The following is a 24,724-nucleotide window of genomic DNA, read 5'->3' on the forward strand; positions in this document are numbered from 1 at the left end:
TGCACACACTCACATACACACTCATACACACACACATATGCACACATACACATATACACACTCATGCACGCACACATACACAGGCACACACTCATACATACACACACATATGCACACATACACATGCACACACTCACATACACACTCATACACACACATATGCACACATACACATGCACACACTCATGCACACACAAATATGCACACATACACATAAACACTCATGCACACACACACATATGCACACATACACATGCACACACTCTCATTCACACTCATACACGCACACATACACACACTCACATACATACACACACACACATGCACATAAACAAATATGCAGACAAACATACACAAACATGTACAAACACACACAAAAATACACACACATACTTATGCACACACATTAACAAACACATGCGCACACACACACACGTGCACACACATACTATAAGCACACCCACAAACCCACACATATGCTCACAGATATAAACACACATGCTCATACACACACAAACACACAGTCACATATGCATAAATGCACATAAATAAACATGCACGCACAATCATAAACATACATGCACATGCATACACACAAACTAAAATACATATACACACACATGCTCATGCACAAACACACATATACACATAAACACACACATGCATAAAAACACACACACACACATATATATATATATATATATATATACTGTATATATACACATGGGCTCATACACACACACACACATATATATATAAACATGGGCTTATGCACACACACACACAAATACACACACACATACACGCACAACTGCAAATAAAAATATTAAAGAGAAACACCACCTTTAACATACAAATAAGAAGGTGCTTAAATTTATTGAATCATGCAAGCTTTAAATCTCAAAAATAAAGAGCCACAAGGTCTTTTTCATATTAATTCTCTTGTCTTTTCAAGTAAATGCCCCTTAGTTGCCAATTGCATGACAATGACTAATACCTATAGAATCACTAAATTGTACTTTATTACTGAATGAACATTGGCCCAAGATTACTTATATAAAAGAAGAATTTACCTACTTAATAAAAAGGCACGCTGCCCTGTAGCATACTTTCTAAATGTTGACCCGGCAAACGTAGGACTGGAGACCAAGAGACATGGGTTTAACATCTGTAAGAGGAAAGTTTGGCTTTATATTATATCTGACTATAAACCAGTGGCGGCTGGTGAATTTTTAGGATGGGGGTGCACAAGACCCTCCCCCTATTAGAAAGCCACGCCCCTTTGAAAAACCACGCCCCTTTTGAAAAACACGCCCCTTTAATAAGCCACACCCATTTTAAAAGCCACACCCCTTTGTGAAAGTCACGCCCCTCAAATGGCCCCACCCATTTGAACCAGCAGTGTTTTTGGTCATCGTCTTCTTGAAATATCCAGCCCCGGCCTGGGGGTAACTTCAACTGAAGTTTGTGACTGATTCCTCAACATTATTCTCAAGTATCTGCTGATATTGAGTGGAATCCATGAGACCCTCAACAATATTCCCAGTAGTACAGGTCTTTGGAGGTGGTCTGTGGGCTGTTTTTGACCGTTCTCACCATCCTTTGCCTTTGCCTCTGGCCCTCTCTGATATTTTACTTGCCCTGCCACTTCTGGCCTTAACAAGAACTGTGCCTGTGGTCTTCCATATCCTCACCATGCATTGCTCACTGTGTTCCTCATAGTGGACACAGACATCTTAAATCTATGAATGCATACTCTTCAGTACAGCCATGTTCACGTGCGACAGTGCACAAATGGAGGAGCCTACACTACCTGCCCATGTCTAGTCTTAAAATATACATGATGGTGCTCAGTTAAATTATATAATAACATATATATATTAACCAAATGATTAATTAAAGCTGCAAAATAATAAGAATGTTGAATGTACATTCATGAAAACATATATATTCCTGGATTTAAAGAACCTTCCACTTTATAGAGAAATACAACCACATTTCAATTACTGTTGCCCCAGCCCCCAGTGTTCGATATAAGGCAATGCAGCCAAAGGCCTTGGCAACATGAAGATAAATACACCCACATTTTACTTTCTACAAAAGAAGATTATTTCTATTACACTAGTGCTTAATAATTAACTTCAACAGTAAAGATTAAAACAGAATGTTGTTAACTCAAGTACAATTTTTGTAAATTAAGTCAATCCGCCTGTCTTTTTTTGAGGCAAATAAATCAATAACATTTTCGGTGAATGTAGGCATGTCATTGATCAATTGTTTTTCAATTGTGAGCATGGCTAGAGCAGTCAGTCTTTCCTCAGTCATGGTGCTCCTTAGAAATGTCTTAACTCGTTTTAAAGTTGAGAAACATCTCTCAGCCTCAGCAGTTGTCACGGGAATAGTCGAAATAATTTGGAACAGTTTGTAGGTCTCAGAGAAAGTACTGTCCAAGTTATTTTCTATTACAAACTGTAGAAGACTGATGGCACCATTCATATTTCGGAAATCTGGTCTTCTGTAAATTACTCCTAGTTCAGTTTTCAGGCGATCTTTCTGTAATGTGTGATAAACCGCTGATGTTTGTTCAAGAAGCTGATTTGGAAAATTTTTCTCGTAATCCGCAAATTTTTCCGCTTGGAGGAGAGAAACAGCCGAGTAGTGAGTTATAAAAGAAAATCTATCTTTTACTTGATTTGTGATAACATCGCATATCTCTTTAGCTGCCACAGTCTGAGCAATGTGAATATTTTCTCTCTTCCTTTTCCTAGATGTTTCCTCTGTTTCTGATATCGTCATGGTCACTGTGTCCATTCTATTCCTTTCGTTTTCCATTGTCTGCTGGAAAGTGTTAATATGTTTTCTAATAAGTGCCGCATCTGTTTGTGTTTTCTGAAGTTGGTTGTATAACACATCTACATGTGGCATAATATTGTGAAAAACTGTAAGCCAAAACACAAATACCGAGTCTTGTAACATACGCCGAATAGCCCCTGCTTGATTTATAGCTATTTCTTTTTTCGATGTTGACTCTATTTTTTCCATGCATTCAATTAACTGTTCCCTGTTTTCAAAAACTGTATTGACGGTTCGACTCTTGAAATTCCACCTGGTGGCTGAACCATGAGGTATCCTTCTTCTAACAGTTTCATCTAGAATAGCTATCCTTTGTGGCGAGTTACTAAAAAAGTTAGTAATGTCACTTAGATTTGAAAAAAATACTCGAACTTGTTGATTTTGACTGCTTGCTTGGCTGACAATTAAATTGAGCTGATGTGCGTAGCAATGCACAAAATGTGCATTCTTGTAGGTACGTTTAATTATAGCCTGAACACCTGCATGCTGACCACTCATCACGCTTGCACCGTCGTAACTCTGCGATATCAGTTTCTCTGGGTTGTCTATAACTTTTTCCAAAGTAGCTTGAATACACGTAGCTAAAGATTCGGCATCATGTCCAGCTGGATTAGTGAATTCCCAGAATCTCTCAACCGGTTGTCCGTTACCTATAATGTATCTAAAAACAACAACCAATTGGAAGGCAGATGAAACATCAGTAGTTTCATCTGCTATCACTGCTACAAAACTTGCATTTGAGATTTCCTTCTTTATTTGGTTCTGGCAAACAGTAAGCATACAGTCTAATAAATCGTTTTGAATTTCTTTTGACGTTCCTTTAAAAACAGTGGCACTAGCGAGATGTTCTTTTAGAGATGCATCAAGCTCTGCTGAGAAGTTTATAAGACCTCTGAAAATGCCTGGATTTAATGAATCATCGCGTTCGTCATGTCCTCGAAGTGCAAGCTCAAATGCGCCGCAAAATAAAATACAATTAATTATTTTGGAAAGAACATAGCGATTTTTCGTTACTTGCTCATTATGTTTTTTAATATTCAAACGATATGCACTGTCAAGTTGTTGCCGAATATCAACCCTTCCTAGCAAATTAAACTCTAATGTGGAGTTTAAATGTGATTGGGAGCAATTATGTTTATTGGTTTTTTGACTTAAATGTGATAAATCCGCGACACCATAACTCACCCAGCTTGAATCCCCACTTTGTTTTGCAAACAGGAGACAATAAAAACAAAAGAGCCTGTTAGATAATTCACAACCACAAATCCATGGATATTTATCATATACCTCGGGTTTGAATTCTCTTTTGTAATCTCTAGTTTTACATTTTGTCACCTGGGTAAGGTTAAGCATAGGTGTTGGCCTGAGCATTTTAATTTCCATTTTTCTTTCAATGGGCAACGTTGAAAAATGTAATTGCTTTAGCTCAGACACACTAATTTTACTAAGTGCCATCTTAACTGTTAGTTTACACACAAAGAACAGTCCTTTGCTCTTATCTAATATATAACTTGTAGGTAGGTAGCTCTGCAGCTGTTAGAAAATATACAACTTAATAGTTTAATAGTTTGGCGGTGGTTATGTAATATATAACTTGTAGGTAGGTAGCTCTGCTGCTCTGCAGCTGTTAGAAAATATACAACTCAACTTGAAGTAATAGTTTAATAGTTTGGCGGTTGTTATGTAATATATAACTTGTAGGTAGGTAGCTCTGCTGCTCTGCAGCTGTTAGAAAATATACAACTCAACTTGAAGTAATAGTTTAATAGTTTGGCGGTTGTTATGTAATATATAACTTGTAGGTAGGTAGCTCTGCTGCTCTGCAGCTGTTAGAAAATATACAACTCAACTTGAAGTAATAGTTTAATAGTTTGGCGGTTGTTATGTAATATATAACTTGTAGGTAGGTAGCTCTGCAGCTGTTAGAAAATATACAACTTAATAGTTTAATAGTTTGGCGGTTATTATGTAATATATAACTTGTAGGTAGGTAGCTCTGCTGCTCTGCAGCTGTTAGAAAATATACAACTCAACTTGAAGTAATAGTTTAATAGTTTGGCGGTTGTTATGTAATATATAACTTGTAGGTAGGTAGCTCTGCTGCTCTGCAGCTGTTAGAAAATATACAACTCAACTTGAAGTAATAGTTTAATAGTTTGGCGGTTGTTATGTAATATATAACTTGTAGGTAGGTAGCTCTGCAGCTGTTAGAAAATATACAACTTAATAGTTTAATAGTTTGGCGGTTATTATGTAATATATAACTTGTAGGTAGGTAGCTCTGCTGCTCTGCAGCTGTTAGAAAATATACAACTCAACTTGAAGTAATAGTTTAATAGTTTGGCGGTTGTTATGTAATATATAACTTGTAGGTAGGTAGCTCTGCTGCTCTGCAGCTGTTAGAAAATATACAACTCAACTTGAAGTAATAGTTTAATAGTTTGGCGGTTGTTATGTAATATATAACTTGTAGGTAGGTAGCTCTGCAGCTGTTAGAAAATATACAACTTAATAGTTTAATAGTTTGGCGGTTATTATGTAATATATAACTTGTAGGTAGGTAGCTCTGCTGCTCTGCAGCTGTTAGAAAATATACAACTCAACTTGAAGTAATAGTTTAATAGTTTGGCAGTTGTTATGTAATATATAACTTGTAGGTAGGTAGCTCTGCTGCTCTGCAGCTGTTAGAAAATATACAACTCAACTTGAAGTAATAGTTTAATAGTTTGGCGGTTGTTATGTAATATATAACTTGTAGGTAGGTAGCTCTGCAGCTGTTAGAAAATATACAACTTAATAGTTTAATAGTTTGGCGGTTATTATGTAATATATAACTTGTAGGTAGGTAGCTCTGCTGCTCTGCAGCTGTTAGAAAATATACAACTCAACTTGAAGTAATAGTTTAATAGTTTGGCGGTTGTTATGTAATATATAACTTGTAGGTAGGTAGCTCTGCTGCTCTGCAGCTGTTAGAAAATATACAACTCAACTTGAAGTAATAGTTTAATAGTTTGGCGGCTGTTATGTAATATATAACTTGTAGGTAGGTAGCTCTGCAGCTGTTAGAAAATATACAACTTAATAGTTTAATAGTTTGGCGGTTATTATGTAATATATAACTTGTAGGTAGGTAGCTCTGCTGCTCTGCAGCTGTTAGAAAATATACAACTCAACTTGAAGTAATAGTTTAATAGTTTGGCGGTTGTTATGTAATATATAACTTGTAGGTAGGTAGCTCTGCTGCTATGCAGCTGTTAGAAAATATACAACTCAACTTGAAGTAATAGTTTAATAGTTTGGCGGTTGTTATGTAATATATAACTTGTAGGTAGGTAGCTCTGCAGCTGTTAGAAAATATACAACTTAATAGTTTAATAGTTTGGCGGTTATTATGTAATATATAACTTGTAGGTAGGTACCTCTGCTGCTCTGCAGCTGTTAGAAAATATACAACTCAACTTGAAGTAATAGTTTAATAGTTTGGCGGTTGTTATTTAATATATAACTTGTAGGTAGGTAGCTCTGCTGCTCTGCAGCTGTTAGAAAATATACAACTCAACTTGAAGTAATAGTTTAATAGTTTGGCGGTTGTTATGTAATATATAACTTGTAGGTAGGTAGCTTTGCTGCTCTGCAGCTATTAGAAAATATCAACTAGAAGTTGAACTAAATTGTTAAAGAACTCCCTAAAAATCCAGTATACTCCTAAACTTGCTAATCTCAGACTGTGTCTGTTGTTTAAATTACAAGTAGAAAAATAAAAATGTTTTTTTTTTTAAACACTAGTTCAAGTTCAAGACTCAACTCAAGTTACTCTATATAAAAAGCAATCTCAGACTCAGACTGTATCTGTTGTTTAAATTACAAGTAGAAAAATAAAAATGTTTTTTTTTTTTAAACACTAGTTCAAGTTCAAGACTCAACTCAAGTTACTCTATATAAAAAGAAATCTCAGACTCAGACTGTATCTGTTGTTTAAATTACAAGTAGAAAAATAAAAATGTTTTTTTTTTGTAAACACTAGTTCAAGTTCAAGACTCAAGTTACTCTATATAAAAAGCAATCTCAGACTCAGACTGTATCTGTTGTTTAAATTACAAGTAGAAAAATAAAAATGTTTTTTTTAAACACTAGTTCAAGTTCAAGACTCAAGTTACTCTATATAAAAAGCAATCTCAGACTCAGACTGTATCTGTTGTTTAAATTACAAGTAGAAAAATAAAAATGTTTTTTTTTGTAAACACTAGTTCAACTTCAAGACTCAAGTTACTCTATATAAAAAGCAATCTCAGACTCAGACTGTATCTGTTGTTTAAATTACAAGTAGAAAAATAAAAATGTTTTTTTTTAAACACTAGTTCAAGTTCAAGACTCAAGTTACTCTATATAAAAAGCAATCTCAGACTCAGACTGTATCTGTTGTTTAAATTACAAGTAGAAAAATAAAAATGTTTTTTTTTTAACACTAATTCAAGTTCAACTTAGACTCAACTCACTCTATCTAAAAAGCAATCTCAGACTCAGACTGTATCTGTTGTTTAAATTACAAATAGAAAAAAAAGGTTTTTTTTTTTTTTAACACTAGTTCAAGACTCAACTCACTCAGTTACTCTATATAAAAAACTGCAGGCCTGCAGCAAAAATCATTAAAATATCTGCCCACAAAGTTACTAAACTAATAATATATTACTAGTATAAATTAAGTTAACTAAAGTATCTTCAAGTTCTATATAGATATAGATAACTAGAAAATCTGAATACTACTAGTAGTGACTGTGAATCTACAGTTCTAAACTAATTTGCTGCTAAGCTAAGCCTAATGTAATTAATAATAATTATAATGGCTATTGGCTAACTATCTAACTGTCTATTAGCCTGCTCCTGGGCCCTGGCTATTTCTTTGCACACTACTTGACTGCAGCTCAGCAGACACTGAGTCAGCACACAGCAGCAAATATTGACTGTCTGTCACTGTTCAATCAACTTGTTGATGCTTGATGGCTGCCAGCAGGCAGCAAAAAATATATAGTTTTGTTGTAAACAATTTTTGCACAGAGCTATGCAAAAACACTCCTCTCAGCTCAACGGCTATCTCCACAAAGATTTTCGCGCCGTTGAGCTGGGAGGAGCCTCGTGGGGGCCATCACGTGAGCCATGGAGCCTATCACAGAGTCTGAGGAGTCCGGATCAAGAGGCTGGGGGAGGAGACAGAGCACAGGCTGAACGACCGCACAGTTCAGCCTGTGCGATTATGCCTCTATAGGCATGAGGCTGGGGAGGAGCTCTACGCCTGCACAGTGAATACATTGCGATCACTGTGCAGGCATATAGAGCTCCTTACCGCATGTGCGAGTGGGGGGTGGAGACTGGAGCCTGCCCTGGACTGTCAATCAGCCTCTCTCACCTCAGCCTCAGGCAGCAGCAGCAGGCAGTGCGCCGTGGTGGTGTGTGGTGTGACGTCACGGACGTCAGCACACTGAGTAGTCCACCCGGTCCTAGCTCCTGCCTCCTGCCTGAGCCTGATAATAAATATACAGTGTCTGTTAATGAACACTCAGTGGCGAGTCAGTGATGAGAATGATAATAGATTAAATAGCAGGGTATATAAGCTAAGCAGCAGTGCCAGTAAAGCATTATTTAATACATATAATATTAAATAATATAAATAAAAAATAAAATTAAAATTTTTCATAATTTTTTTTTTCTCATTTTTTTTTTTTTAAATGCTCATTTTTTTCCCCCCTCCTCTGCCCCCTGGGGGTTCACGTGCGACAGTGCACATATGGAGGAGCCTCCACTGCTATAAACTAAAGTCCAATACTTTTTAATAACAGGCGTACATTGTTTTTTTTTTCCTTGCTTCAGGCTGAGTTGGTATTTCTACTGTTTCATCCAATCCACAATATTATAATATATATATATATATATATATATATATATATATATATATATATATATATATATATATATATATATATATATATATATAGATAGATAGATAGATAGATAGATAGATAGATAGATAGATAGATAGATATATAATAGCAAACAAATGCACTCTCAGCTCTTGTTAATAATGGGTCATAAACCAATGATTATCAGAATTCTGATGAAGGGGTCTGTGTGAACCCCGAAACGTCAATAAACATTGGTTTATGAACAACTATTAACAAGACCTGAGAGTGCATTTGTTTTCTATCATATTTATTTCATTTTTGCACCCAGGCTGCTGACCCAGGAGGGCAGATTCACTTTCAGGATTGTATTATATATATATATACACACAGGTGACACAATACTGAACAATGAAAACAATGAAAATCAATAAAAGTCACCAGATCTATCAATCTATCTATCATCTATCTATCTATCATCTATATATCTTTCATCTATCTATCTATCTATCTATCTATCTATCTATCTATCTACCCATCTAATCTATCTATCTCTATATTTCTATCTATCTATCTATCTAGCATCTATCTATCTTTCTTTCTATCTATCTATCTTTATATCTATCTATCTATTTATCTCTCTCTCTCTCTCTATCATATATCTATCTATCATCTATCTTTCAATCTATCTCTATCTATCTACCCATCTATCTATCTACATATCTATATCTGTCTGTCTATCTATCTACCCATCTTTCTATCTATCATCTATCTATCTATCTATCTATTTATACACATCACTGTAGTGAGAGGGATGATTATGATTGGGGCAGCCATTGTGCCTATAATCTCCCTGTACATATAGACTTGCTTGTCTCCCTCTCCCTTATCTCTCCTCCTGACCCGCGTAGAATGCTAGACCTAAAAAATAAAAGCAGAGTGGTCATTTTAGGTCAGTTTTAGGTTAGGGGTGTCACATAAAAGAAAGGGTTGCATAGCACTTCTCCGGACAGGGATTAATGTATTTTTTTTCCATGTCATTAAATACAATGAGTATTGTAATATATGAAAGTATAGAGTCTGTAGAAAAAAATTGACCAAACGTGGGTAGTTATCCTACAAACAATTTAATAATAATAATGATCATACAAATAATAAATATGCCAAGACAATGCAAAATATGCCATTATATTTGCCAATATTCTTTTTTTGAAACACCTTTATAATTGTTAATTTTATTGTTAAAAAAAAAACTTGATACTGAATTATTTTTCCTGCTACATATTAGTGCTTATTGTACATTAAATGTTTAATATAGTATTTTAGTATTTATATTTTACCATGCAATAAATATGAGTTTGCTGTTTATTGTGTAAGTTCAATGCAAGGTACATACACACATTTCCTTGTTCATTAAATATTTTACTGTCTATCAAATAATAAATAATATATTTTATATAACACATCCAACGCATGTCTTGCAATTAATTTATAAGCAACTCATGTTTTAGAATAATTTAACTAATTTATTGCCCCCCATGCAAACCATATGCTTCAACAAAAAGGAAAACAAAAAAACAGAATCAGTCTAGAATTATATCCACTAGGGGGAAGTAAAGATTCATTTCCTGACTGCTCTGTCTCCATTTAGACTGCTTGTGTCCCTGTAACATTGTCTAATGATCACAGTGCAAACATCAAATAGCTATCAGAATGCCCGTGATCAAAAGTGCTCCCCCATTCCACAGATTTACACTGACTAAAAAAGATATTTATCCCTTAGATGCCCACAGAAGGCTGCAATAGCTACTCACTAATTCCCTACAAGGGATACATATTTATTTCCTATTGCTGTAATGTGCAAACTTCATAATACACCTTAAGATATATTATTCTTTTCAGTTTTAGATTTACTTCACAGCTGTTTGAGATATATATATATATATATATATATATATATATATATATACATATATATATATATATATATATATATATATATATATATATATATATATATATATATATATATATGTATATATATATATATATATATTATATTATTATTTTTTTTTGAAGAGTTAAAGTGTTTACATTTGGGTTGATATATTCTAGTATAAAAGCAATGCTATCCTTACTTTCTTAAAGGGGCAACTATGTGAAGTATAAAGTTTAATCCATCACTTTCCCTGAATTTTTAAGTATTTTGATTCATGGTCAAGAACTACACAAGTACCACCTATACACAATGTAGTAGAGCAGTGGGCAGCACAGCAGAAGTAAATAAAATGCAGCATTACTGTAAAATTATGCAAACATATAAATAGTAGGTTTTTAAATCTCACTTAATAGCAACAGACTGTGCATTACCTATTGGACCACAAACGCCCCCAGATGAGTCAGATTATGTGTGTGCTTGTGTGTGTATACACATATATACACTCACACATATACACACACACATACATATATATATATACAACTTTTTATAGTTACATACAAGATTATGTCCTGTCAAAAATGCTAAAATTGTTTAAAAGGAAATATATGACAACCATTTATGTATCTACAGTAGGTATCTAATTTAGTGCACATTGTGTTTTTTTTTTATATCAAAATTGATTACCCTGTCGCTTAATTTGTGGGAAATGTTTGAACCAATATCACTGTGGAAAACCTGGGACTGTACGGTAAACAGACAATTACACCCCACCCATGGACTGACAAATCAGCAGAGGAAATATTTCTGTATTTGTTGAAAAAAGAATAATGTTCTTAGAATTGTGTGACATTTTTAGTGAATTAAGGTGTTACTAGAACCATTTCTTACCTTGCTAAGTTTACAAAAACCCGGACCATTTACTAGCATATTCTTTATCAGCTAATATTAAAGAAAGAGCAGATGTCATAAAAGGGTTAAATATATATATATAGAGCCCATATGTGTATATCCCTGCATAAGCTCTTTCTATGCAGGACGCATGAATAATTGACCATGATGCACATAGAGGAAAGCAATAGAAAGCCCAGGACACCATTCAGTTTTGTATAGACTCTTTTTTTGGTAATAGGATAAACCCATTTGGTAAATACTGAAGAGTGTTAAGTCACCAGTTACTTATGTGTGTGTGTGTGTTTGTGTAGTATGTGTGTAGTTGTGTATGTGTGTAGTTGTGTATGTGTGTAACTGTATGTAGGTGTGTATGTGTGTAGTTGTGTATGTGTGTAACTGTATGTAGGTGTGTATGTGTGTAGTTGTGTATGTGTGTAGTTGTGTATGTGTGTAACTGTATGTAGGTGTGTGTGTGTGGGAGTGTTCTTGTGTATTTGTATGTGTAAATCTGGGTGTAGTTTTGTGTGACTTTGGGTTTATTTTTGTGACTATGCGTATATGTGTGTGTCTGTATGCGTGTTTATGTGTAGTTGTGTGGTATATCTGTGTGTAGTTGTGTGAGTGTGTATGTGTGTTTGTATGTAGTTGTGTGTATGATTATTTAGGTGTGTGTATGTGTGTTTGTATGTAGCTGTGTGTGTGATTGTTTAGGTGTGTGTATGTGTGTGTGTTTGTATGTAGCTGTGTGTATGATTGTTTAGGTGTGTGTATGTGTGTTTGTATGTAGCTGTGTGTGTGATTGTTTAGGTCTGTATGTTTGTATGTAGTTGTGTGTGTGATTGTTTAGGTGTGTATGTTTGAATGCAGGTGTGTATGATTGTTTAGGTGTGTGTATGTGTGTTTGTATGCAGTTGTGTGTATGATTGTTTAGGTTTGTGTGTTTGTATGCAGTTGTGTGTATGATTGTTTAGGTTTGTGTGTTTGTATGCAGTTGTGTGTATGATTGTTTAGGTGTGTGTATGTGTGTTTGTATGCAGTTGTGTGTATGATTGTTTAGGTCTGTGTATGTGTGCTTTTATGTAGCTGTGTGTGTGATTGTTTAGTTGTGTATGTTTGTATGCAGTTGTGTATGTGATTGTTTAGGTGTGTATGTTTGTATGCAGCTGTGCATGTGATTGTTTAGGTGTGTATGTTTGAATGCAGTTGTGTGTATGATTGTTTAGATGTGTGTATGTGTGTTTGTATGCAGTTGTGTGTGTGATTGTGTAGGTGTGTATGTTTGAATGCAGTTGTGTGTATGATTGTTTAGGTGTGTGTATGTGTGTTTGTATGCAGTTGTGTGTATGATTGTTTAGGTCTGTGTATGTGTGCTTTTATGTAGCTGTGTGTGTGATTGTTTAGTTGTGTATGTTTGTATGCAGTTGTGTATGTGATTGTTTAGGTGTGTATGTTTGAATGCAGTTGTGTGTATGATTGTTTAGATGTGTGTATGTGTGTTTGTATGCAGTTGTGTATGTGATTGTTTAGGTGTGTATGTTTGAATGCAGTTGTGTGTATGATTGTTTAGGTGTGTGTATGTGTGTTTGTATGTAGCTGTGTGTATGATTGTTTAGGTTTGTGTATGTGTGCTTTTATGTAGCTGTGTGTGTGATTGTTTAGTTGTGTATGTTTGTATGCAGTTGTGTATGTGATTGTTTAGGTGTGTATGTTTGTATGCAGTTGTGTATGTGATTGTTTAGGTGTGTATGTTTGTATGCAGTTGTGTATGTGATTGTTTAGGTGTGTGTATGTGTGTTTGTATGTAGCTGTGTGCATGATTGTTTAGGTTTGTGTATGTGTGCTTTTATGTAGCTGTGTGTGTGATTGTTTAGGTGTGTATGTTTGTATGCAGTTGTCTATGTGATTATTTTGGTGTGTATGTTTGTATGCAGTTGTGTATGTGATTATTTAGGTGAGTATGTTTGTATGCAGTTGTGTGTATGATTGTTTAGGTGTGTGTATGTGTGTTTGTATGTAGCTCTGTGTGTGATTGTTTAGTTGTGTATGCAGTTGTGTGTGTAATTGTGTAGGTGTGTGTGTTTGCATTTGGGTGGTGTGTGTGCTTGTATTTATGTGTGTGTTTGGGTGTAGTTATGTGTGACTGTATATGTGTGTGTAAGCGTGTGCAGGTGTGTGTAGATATGTGCGTGTGTAATTAAATAGCTAGGTACACAATATTACTACATATCAATATCAGTATATGTACACAGCAATCAGTACAAGTGCATTATTTTGTGAATATGCAGCATGTATGTATGTTCATATATCTCTATTGCACTTTGAATATGCTGCTTATTTCTCCTGCACGAGATCTGGGAATGTTCTGTGTTTGTGGAGTGTAACACTGGAAGTGTGCAGCGCAATGCTACCCCCTTTCCTCCAGTCTCACTCACACAGCAGGGCTCAGCTTGTGCCTCCCCTCCCCTTCCAATTGGTGTTGTGGTTGGTGATCTGAGCCAGGTCCCAGAGTGAGGGAGCTGGTGCTGGGAGCTGAGGGACCAGCAGCAGCAGGAGTGACAGGCTGAGAGCTGGGCTGGGCTCATCAGAGCAGAATTACACTGTGGATGGCTCTCATGCAACTGCACAGCTTCCTCCTCAGGAACACGCACTGACAGTTCCACATCATACACTGTAAGGCACATTACTTTATCTGTGGAGCAAGCAGAAGGATATAGCAATCATCTTAAAAAGAGTCAGTGCTCAGATGCTTATAACTACCAGTTCTGGACTCAGACAGATAAAACCCTTTTGATGCCTAAAGACAAGTTTATGGACCACTTCCCGGGACCTCAGTCATTTTCCTTAAACATGGAATTTATTTGTGGGCTCTGCAGTTGCAATAAGGAGGAAGAATGTCAGTGACATTATTATCTAGGATATGTGGTACAATGCTAAGCAGATATTGGGATATTTAATGGATCATAAAGTGGTCAGTACTAGACATAAAAATGAACATTGCTTAGAATCACATAGTGGATTTTCTGCTGTGCAAGGAAGATAAAAGTTTGTACTTTTACAAAATAACCTGGTTGTTCATTACCCTGTAGAAGGTGGAATTGTTTTATACACTTTTCTTTGGATATATGTTAATATGTAAACATGGATCTCCTAATTCAGACTCTACTTTGTGGATTGTTATGTGTTCAGGTTTTTGGTAAGTTGAACATCATTTATATTCTGCTATGATGTTTTTTTTCTCTTTTCTATTTTCTTGTTAAAGTAGCACATGGATATTATTAAGGAACTAGAGAAGGTGAAATAGCTATTTGGGCACTTTAGCTGGTGAGATCAATAAACAAGATTTTATTTGTATATTTGGAGGTGACTGATTTGAACAGTGAGTTTTAACAAAAAAACTTACATAGAAGTGAACCAAGTTTGTGCATTTTCCTGCTTGTAACATAACCGTGTAAACGTGACTCTGTGGGGTGTTTAAAGAGTAAAGAAGGGTGTTTTGGGGTAACAAGGAATCTACCTGTGTTATTTTAAAGAAGTAATAAAACTAACAAGCAATCAAAATACCTACATTTTAGTGCTTTAAGTATAGGAAATTTCATAACTGTTTATTGGCAGCTGTATAATTATCCTGAAAAGAAGCCAGTTGCAATTTGTATGAGCACGTATGTGTAAGTCATAGGAAATAGAATATATAAATACATATCTGTGCCTTTTGTTCCTAATGACTTAACAGACACTTGAAGAACCATTTGTGTCTATGTATCAAGACATTCTATAATTTATATTTATGGGGGTAGAGATCTATATTGAAAGGCAGGATGCAGCAATTCCCCATCTGCTGTGTTCTATCTAATGTGATAAGGTATTACTGAAAGGGACTATAATGAAGAAAAACATGCTAATTGTTTATATAGTTTAATGTCCCTGGTGCATCAAGGGACAAGGCTTGAGATAACAGAGTTAATTTGTTGTTTTGTAGGTGAACTTGGCTTCAGAAGTATTTTTATATGAATACAATGTATATTATGTTGCTTTAAATGAATGGTGTGGGTTTATTTGACAGTTGGTGTAATACACAGTATAGGAATGCTTAACCAGGGGATTCATCATTTTCAGTTCACATAAACGGAAGCTGATGAGTCATTAACTGTGCATTATCATGCTTTTCTCTACTATGTAAGACAGATATTTTTAATTTGATTTAAAAACTGGCAAACACATAGTTGAGAGTTTAGAAACATTTATGCAACTGTTGAATTATAAACTCTGTTTTTTATACGGATTATAGACTTTGTTAGAGAATAGGGAATCTACAGATATTTTAAAGGTTGAAATTACTACCTGTTAAATTGGTTACGTGTAGAAACTTATTGAGTTACTTGTGGTTCAATTTTTCTCTCTCCCTCTCTCTCTCTTATACTCTTGTATTATATATATTTTATATATATTCTCTCTCCCCCTCTCTCTCTCTCTCTCTCTCTCTCTATCTATATATATTTCTCTCTATTTCTCTCTCTCTCTCTCTCTCTCTCTCTCTCTCTCTCTCTCTCTATATATATATATATATATATATATATATATATAGAGAGAGAGAGAGAGAGAGAGAGAGAGAGAGAGGGAGAAAGAGAGAGAGAGAAAGAGAGAGAGAGAGAGAGAGAGAGAGAGAGAGAGAGAGAGAGAGAGAGAGAGAGAGAGAGAGAGAGAGAGAGAGAGAGAGAGAGAGAGAGACAAAATCAGAGAGAGAGGGAGAGATAAATTAAATTAAATATTCTTGAATTGGTTTTGGAAGCAGTGGTTAAGGTACTATCTCAGCATTGTTGTTGTTAATGCTTAACATTTGAAAATTGTTGTGGCAAAGTAGCTGTTTGAACTATTGACATTTCCTAAGAAATTACTTTAAATTAAATTGGACTTTTTTATAGATACACACACACACAGCAATTCACACAAATTTACCAAAGAGTGTGTGCTAAAAGATTAGTTCTGTGATTCCCTAACTGACTTCTATGTTACTGTGGTATATTTTTTCCCAATGCAATGTACTTTTTGTGAAAGCCAGGCATAGGCAACACATGCTAAAGACTATTATGTCTCCTATGTTCTGGATTACCTAAAGCTAGCTAATAGGTTATAGCTGTGAATAATTACCAGCAGTAATATTTATTATATAATATTTCCTTACATTAAGTGAACAATGAATAGAAGCATTAGATGAAATCTAATCTATAAAATAATTTTATACCTAGGTCGGATATTACTTTCTTGACATATTTTTTCTAATCTCTACATTTACTTTCTGTTACAATGAGGGGTCAAAACATTTATTGATATAATATTGTAAGTGAACAACCCAGTGTCCTTACTATTTATTAATTATGTTGCTGTGTTGCTTTCCCTATGCAAACAAATAGATCTATTGAAACATATGTAGAATATTTTAAATATAGGTCAAATAGTGCATTTTGGTGCTGTTGGCAGATGGGGGGGGGGAATCCTTTGACTGTGTGAAAGTACAGCATTTGCTGTTGACAAGATAAGAGTTTACTGTGTTCTAACCCTGATATTTGGTTATATGTGATGAGACGTTTCACAAAAATGTCCTCCCTGGAAATTATGAATAATGAGTAGGATAGGTCTGCACAGTCATGGGGGCTAGTGTTATTGTGATGGGAGGGATTGGGTATCTCTGAATATGAGTTATGTCTTCATTGTTTCATTTAAAAGAGCACAGGCATCTTTAAGAGCCACATTTGTATAATATAGCTTTTTGTTTTGAAATGTTTTATATAAATATGCTATTCTGTGTTTGCTTCTGTTATAAACTATGCCTAAGGAAGGGACCTCATTGACCTGAATGCTTGCTTTTTTGCCATTAAGTATATGCCTGAGAAAGGGATCTCAATGACCTGAAAGCTTGCTTTTTTGCCATTAAAGGGCAACTAAACCCAAAATCTTTCTTTCATGATTCAGATAGAGAATAGAAATTTAAACAACATTACAATTTACTTCTATTATTTATTTTGCTTAATTTTTTAAATATCCTTAGTTGAAGAAAAAGCAATGCACATGGTGAGCCAATCACACGATGCTTCTATGTGCAGCAACCAATCAGCAGCTAGTGAGCATATCTGCATATGCTTTTCATCAAAGAATATCAAGAGAATAAAACAAATTAGATAATATAAGTAAATTAGAAAGATGTTTAAAATTGCATTCTCTTTCTAAATCATAAAAGAAAAAATGTGGGTGGCATGTCCCTTTAACTATATGCCTGAGAAAGGGATCTAATTGACCTGGAAGCATGCCTGAGGAAGGGATCTCATTGACCTGAAAGCTTGCTTTTTTGCCATTATGTATATGCCTGAGGAAGGGATCTCATTGACCTGAAAGCTTGCTTTTTTGCCATTAAGTATATACCTGAGGAAGGTATCTCATTGACCTGAAAGCTTGTTTTTTTGCCATTAAGTATATACCTGAGGAAGGTATCTCATTGACCTGAAAGCTTTCTTTTTTGCCATTAAGTATCACTTATATTCTATATCAGAAGCTGGCAATTTTAATTAAAACTTAGAAGTCAGCATGAATTCTGAGGAGTCATCCTCAAATATTTTTAAGAATGGGAAACTGGTGTTTCTTTATAGCTATCTATAGAGTAGGTTTTCATTCAATGCCAGACCCAAAACCTTCCTATCAGACCACATTTTCAGGAGTATCGTGGGTGGGAGGAAGTAGGTTAATAACCATAGTTAATGTCCAGCCGATTATTTAACTTGTGCCCTAGTTTTGATAGCCTGAAAATATAGGCTGTTAAGGAACCTTGAGGACTGGAATTGAAAAGCCTTGATATATAGTAATCCACAAAGTTAGAAGCCAGTAAAAGTACAATTCTCTGGTTCCCTGGATTTGTCAAGCCCTGTTCTGCAATAGAAAACTATGTTGTGCTTTTATGTCATTCTGTTTAAAAATACGTTTTGATTAAAAAAAATGTATTCCTGATATGTGAAAAGAGGCTTCTTAGTCTTTCTAGTATAATATCTTTTGTCTGCACAGTAGTGTTATTTAGATTTTTTGTGCTGCTCTAGGCATAGGGAAATGTTCTGTCAAATGTTCTGGCAAAATATTGTACCACAGACACACCCCTCAAAAAAAAATATTATTTAAAAAGATAGATAATGCTTTTACTAGAAATTCCCCAGCTTTGCACAACCAACATTGTTATATTAATTTGCTTTATAACATTTAAACCTCTAAATTTCTGCCTGTTTCTAAGCCACTAAAGACAGCCTCTTATCACATGCCTTTTTATTAGCTTTTCACAACAGGAGACTGCGGGGCCTATTTATGAAATGTCTGTCCAACATGATACGATCAGCGGATCAGGTCCGACAGACATCGCTGAATGCGGAGAGCAATACGTTCTCCACATTCAGCTTTGCACCAGCAGTTCTGGTGAACTGCTGGTGCAACGCCGCCCCCTGCAGATTCACGGACAATCGTCCGCTAGCAGGAGGTGTCAATCAACCCAATCGTATTCGATCAGGTTGATTTCACACAATCTCTGTCCACCTCCGCAGAGCCGGTGGACAGGTTATGGAGCAGCGGTCTTTAGACCGCTGCTTCATAGCTGATGTTTCTGGCGAGTTTGAAGGCTCACCAGAAACATGACTCTTCAAGCTCCATACGGAGCTTGATAAATGGACCTCTGCTAGTTCATGTGAACCATATAGATAATATTGTGCTCACACCCATGGTTTGTGGCAGACTGCACTAATTGACTTAAATGCAAGTCAATAGATAATAAAGAAAAAGTCATTTGATCAGGGGCTGTCAAAATAGGCTTAGATACCAGGTAATCACAAAAGTAATAAGTGTATTAATATAACAATGTTTTCTGTGCAACACTGGGGAATGGGTAATAAAGGGATTATCTATCTTTTTAAATAATACCATTTTTGAGTTGACTGTCCCTTGAAATTGCAAACACACCATTTTGTGTAATTTGCATTGTTGCTATGTTGTTGTAATCTGATGTTTTTGTATCAGTAATACAGATCATTTTACAATCAACCTTCTAATCAATAAAATAGTTCCACATTCATTAATTACTTGCATGGCTTCTAGCAATGCCATTTTGTATTGAAATATATTAAATACATAAAATAAACTAAACAAATGTACCTACATTTTTTTTCCATTTCATTTCTAATGTATTTTGCAGAAATGAAAGACAGTATTGTAATAAGCAGTGCTTATTATTTGTTATAAATAATTTATTTCAATCCCACATGTACATGTAGAGTTACTTAGTATGATCATTAATATTTATCCCCACAAGGGAGTGACAGTAAGAAATGACTAGTCTAGAAAATAGGCCAGACTTCAAACTGAATTTTAGAGTACCATATATTGACTACAAATACATTTTTAATAATGTTATGAAAATATATTTTGCCTTTTTATCTCATTTAATTTTATGCGTTCTACTCCTATTGCAAATTGTTCATGGAGCTCTCATTATCTGCTGCCAAATTCTGCGTGCGATTAGGGTACTGCTTGTCACAGAACCATGCTGGATCTGGCACCGCTGTGCTGTTTCTGAGCGTTAACTGTCACATGCTCTTTGTTTACTTTACTAAAAACCCATAAGTCACACAGTTTTTCTTGCGTTTCTGTTGGCATTGATGGTGCTGATGATAATTTCTGTTGCTTATTCCAGCAAGTTTGCTGAAAGGAAGTCAGTGGTGTTCATCAAATACTCAGATTTATGGAAAATCGTATAACTTCTTTTTAGCTATGCAGATTTTTTTTTTAATTCGGCATTCCTTATAGAAACAAATGCGTTTTTTTGGCACCAGATTTTTAGGTGTAAAAGTGCAGTACACAAACGTGTGATAATCCAGATATTTGTGTGTTGCACTTTTACACTAATAAATCAGTTGCTGACATGAGAAGAATACTGCTGCCTGCGGCTATATTCTGAAAAAATGTACATACCTACTTGCTATGGATAGTAGAAATTGAAATAGTGTTGAAGGGATACTGAACCCAATTTTTTTCTTTCAGGATTCAGATAGAGTATGCAATTTTAACCCCTTAATGACCACAATGTACCCTGTATGTCACTGGTCGTTAAGGGTTTTTTCAGGACATAATAGCACAAGTCTAGCAAGAACACGCTATTAATGCACTCCCTCCAGCAGGCTTTGTGGAATAGAGCAGTCTCAACGCTGGTAGCAAGACTGCGCTATAAAACAATCAAGTCCCAAAAAAAGGCCAGCGACATACAGGGTACGTCGCTGGTCCTTAAGGGGTTAAACAACTTTCTAACTTACTCCTATTATCATTTTTTCTTCATTCTCTTTTTTTGAAAAAGTTGGAATGTAAGCTTACAGTATCACCACCTGGGTAGTGATTTCTAATTGATGGCTAAAAGTAGCTACTAATCATCAAGCGCTATCCAGGGTGCTGAACTCAAAAATGGGCGGGCTCATATGCTTATATTCCTGATTTTTTAAATAAAGATACAAAGAGAACGAAGACACATTAATAATAGAAGTATAATAGAAAGTTGCTTAAAATTGCATGCCCTATCTGAAAGAAAAAAAGTGTGTTCAGTATCCCTTTAATGATGACCTAGTCTGCTAACTAACACCTCTGCCCTCACACAAAAAATACAAAAATAATAGAAATCACAAGTTAATGTCTTAGTCCGATAAAAAGCACTAGGTCTATCTATCTCACTAAGTTGACTACTACAGTTTTAAAGGTTTAAATGTCATTATTCAGATAGCTTGTTAAGATTAAATTTATTTAATACCCTCTTTAATGAGATCTAACTTTGGTAGATATTTCATTGGTCAGTGTGTTTAATAGTAAATTAGTACCCCATGATTTTATGGAACATAAATAATATAAATATAATCTAAATACAGATCATGTAATTATAACACAATTATAAAAATAAACTCCTCTGCACTGCAATTTGAGTAAAGCACTATGATTCTAGGGAATAGGGAATTTCAAGTTGAGGCCTTCAGTAAACAAATCTTTGAGTCACAAGTCGAATAAAATGTCCTCATAAATACGATAGGCAATTTAGTTTCCATCGCTAGGCCCAATGTCTGGCCTTAGATCCTCAAATAGGCTGCATTTAGCTCTTATAGTGGACCTACAGCAAATGAGTTCAAATCTGTTAGATGGGGAAATAGAGTCACTGGAGATGTTTAGCAATGTAAAACTGAGGAAGTGTTTTCTTCTGGAAATACAAATGTGGTATCGTGCCTTGTTACCCAGCAAAGAACTGGGGCATTAAATGAAACATATAAAAACTACATGTGGTCCTAAATCTTCAAACCACCACTTGTGGAATTGTGTATATATATCTCAAAGCTGTCTTGCATTTTACTGGACTGTCTCAGTTTCTGACCCACTACTTTCCATGTCCAAGTTTAATAAACAGTGTAGCTCTATATCCAGACTGCCAAGCAAATCCACATACAACCCTGTGCTTCCTGGCCATACCCACCAACCACCCCAGACAGACCAGACATCTATCTATCTATCATCTATCTATCTATCTATCTATCTATCTATCTATCTATCTATCTATCTATCTATCTATCTATATATATCATCTATTCCTCTCTGTGCCCGCCCATCTGTCAAGTCAAATTTAACAAATCTCAGAGGCACGTCTCACTCCCTCTGTTAAACGTGCCTCTGAGTTTAGTAAAATTTGACTTGACAGATGGGCGGGCACAGAGATCGTTAGTCCTATGGGAGTTAATATGGGTGTTTACAAGTGACCGGTCATCCTATGAACGCTATTATCCGCACAGTAAGGTGTGTGCAATTACTCAGCCGTGTTTCGTTAACAATATTATTTGTGTATTATTTGTGTGTTCGCCTTTTTGGTGTGAGTTCCTTGCTTTGGCAGATCGACAACAGTGTACAGTGTAATGTTATCCTTCCCAATAACTCAATATTTTCAATATTTGTTTACATTTTGCAGACATGCTCAGTAATTTGATTTTGCACACAGTGCTCACTGATTCGCTTATCGCCCTTTGGGTGGGCCTAATAGGCCTATATATATATTTGTATTTCACAATGTTTGATTGTTAAAAGAAGGGATTTGTTTACCCTGAAACGTCAACTTTAATAAATCTTTTTTGCACAGTTGTTTGAAGCCAGACGAGTGCTTTATCATTTTCTACTATCTATTTAAAACACATATTCCCAAATAGTCGCAAATATAATGGTAATGCAAATGTCTAGATATAATGAATTAATCTATTTAAAAAGAATAGTTTTTGTGTTTCTACTTATTAACACACCTCAGACTGACCAGACATCTCTATCTATCTATCTATCTATTTGTCTGTCTATCATCTATCTATCTATCTATCTATCCATCTATCTATCTATCTATCTATCTATCATCTATCTATCTATTTACCTGTTTGTCTGTTTGTCTGTCTGTCTGTTTATCTATCTATCTATCTATCTATCTATTGATCTATCTATCTATCTATCTATCTATCTATCTCTCTCTCTCTCTCTCTCTCTATCTATCTATCATCTATCTATCTATTTACCTGTTTGTCTGTTTGTCTGTCTGTCTGTTTATCTATCTATCTATCTATCTATCTATCTATCTATCTATCTATCTATCTATCTATCTATCTATCTATCTATCTATTGATCTATCTATCTATCTATCTATCTATCTATCTATCTATCTATCTATCTATCTATCTATCTATCTATCTATCTATCTCTCTCTCTCTCTCTCTCTCTCTCTCTCTCTCTCTATCTATCTATCTCTCTCTATCTATCATCTATCATTCTGTCTGTCTCAATTTATCTAAAAGGGTCAGGATAGGAGCACAAAGGGCTTAAGGTTACTAATCAAGGGGTGTTCTAATATGGGTATGCTCAAACCTTTGAGCATACCCATATTAAAACACCCCTTGATTAGTAACCTTAAGCCCTTGGCTCTCCTATCCTGTCCCTTTTACTCTTTGTCTTTTTTGGGCTTTTTGTTTGGAAGTCCCCTTTAGTGAGTGTGGTTACTTTAATTCAGGGGCAGTCATTTACATTGTCTTACTTAGTGTCTATATTTATTTATCTATTTATCTATCATCTATCTAACTATATATCTATATGTTTGTCTGTCTATTTATCATATATCAATCAATCAATTAATCTATCTATCTATCTATCTGTCTGTCTGTCTATCTATCTATCTATTATCTATCTATCTATCTATCTATCTATCTATCTTTCTGTCTATCTATCTATCTGTCTATCTATCTATCTATTTATCTATCTCTCTATCTATAATCTATCTATCTGCCTATCTGTTGTCTGTCTGTCTGTATATCTATCATCTATCTTTCTTTCTGTCTGTCTATCTATCTATCTATCTATCTATCTATCTATCTGTCTGTCCGTCTATCTATTATCTATCTTTCTGTCTATCTATCTCTCTATCTATAATCTATCTATCTGCCTATATGTTGTCTGTCTGTCTATCATCTGTCTGTCTGTCTATCTATCTGTCATCTGTCTTTCTATCATCTGTCTATCTATCTATCTATCTATCTATCTATCTATCTATCTATCTATCTATCTATCTAAATCACATATTCTCGAATATAATGGGAATGCAGCTGTCTTTTATATAATAAACCAGTCTATTTAAAAAAGAATGGTTTCAGTATGTTTCCACTTATTAAGTACTGCTATATTTTGCCTGGTATGTTAATTAGTGTAAGCAAATAGCATGGACTCCCTAGCCTGCTAAAATGCATAGATGCATTTATAGATATCCCAATTTAAAATCATGGCTCAATGCCATACATCTGATTGATTCCGCCCCACAGAATAAATAGTAAGGGCCTTAGTTATATTGTTATGTTTTAGTTGCATTTTGCTCCCAGGAGCACAGCCATATGGAAAAATATTTCTTTAACGTGCTTTAAGAATGTGGCTGTGTTTTGGAAGACAGCCAGACCTGAACCGGTGCTGATTTTAAATGATTACACTGGTAAGAGCTTGGTAATGCTATCTTTATATCCTGGGCTTGTGTGATTTATCAGGTCACACAAAGAGCACATATTGCACTGGAAACAACAGTTGCCAC

At 35.1% G+C, this 24,724-nt stretch overlaps 1 protein-coding gene across 1 annotated transcript in view; it reads left to right on the forward strand.

Annotated features, from left to right (window-relative positions):
• The first annotated feature begins 14,165 nt into the window (after positions 1-14,165).
• The window catches only part of ROBO2 (roundabout guidance receptor 2), a 637,624-nt gene continuing 627,065 nt past the window's right edge, over positions 14,166-24,724 (forward strand). The window contains exon 1 of the mRNA XM_053706022.1: positions 14,166-14,773. Within this exon, the coding sequence (XP_053561997.1) occupies positions 14,719-14,773 (55 nt within the window). The 5' untranslated portion in view covers positions 14,166-14,718. The remainder of the gene's footprint in view (positions 14,774-24,724) is intronic.

The sequence above is a fragment of the Bombina bombina genome, chromosome 3, assembly GCF_027579735.1.
Source record: "Bombina bombina isolate aBomBom1 chromosome 3, aBomBom1.pri, whole genome shotgun sequence".
Lineage (NCBI taxonomy): Eukaryota > Metazoa > Chordata > Amphibia > Anura > Bombinatoridae > Bombina > Bombina bombina.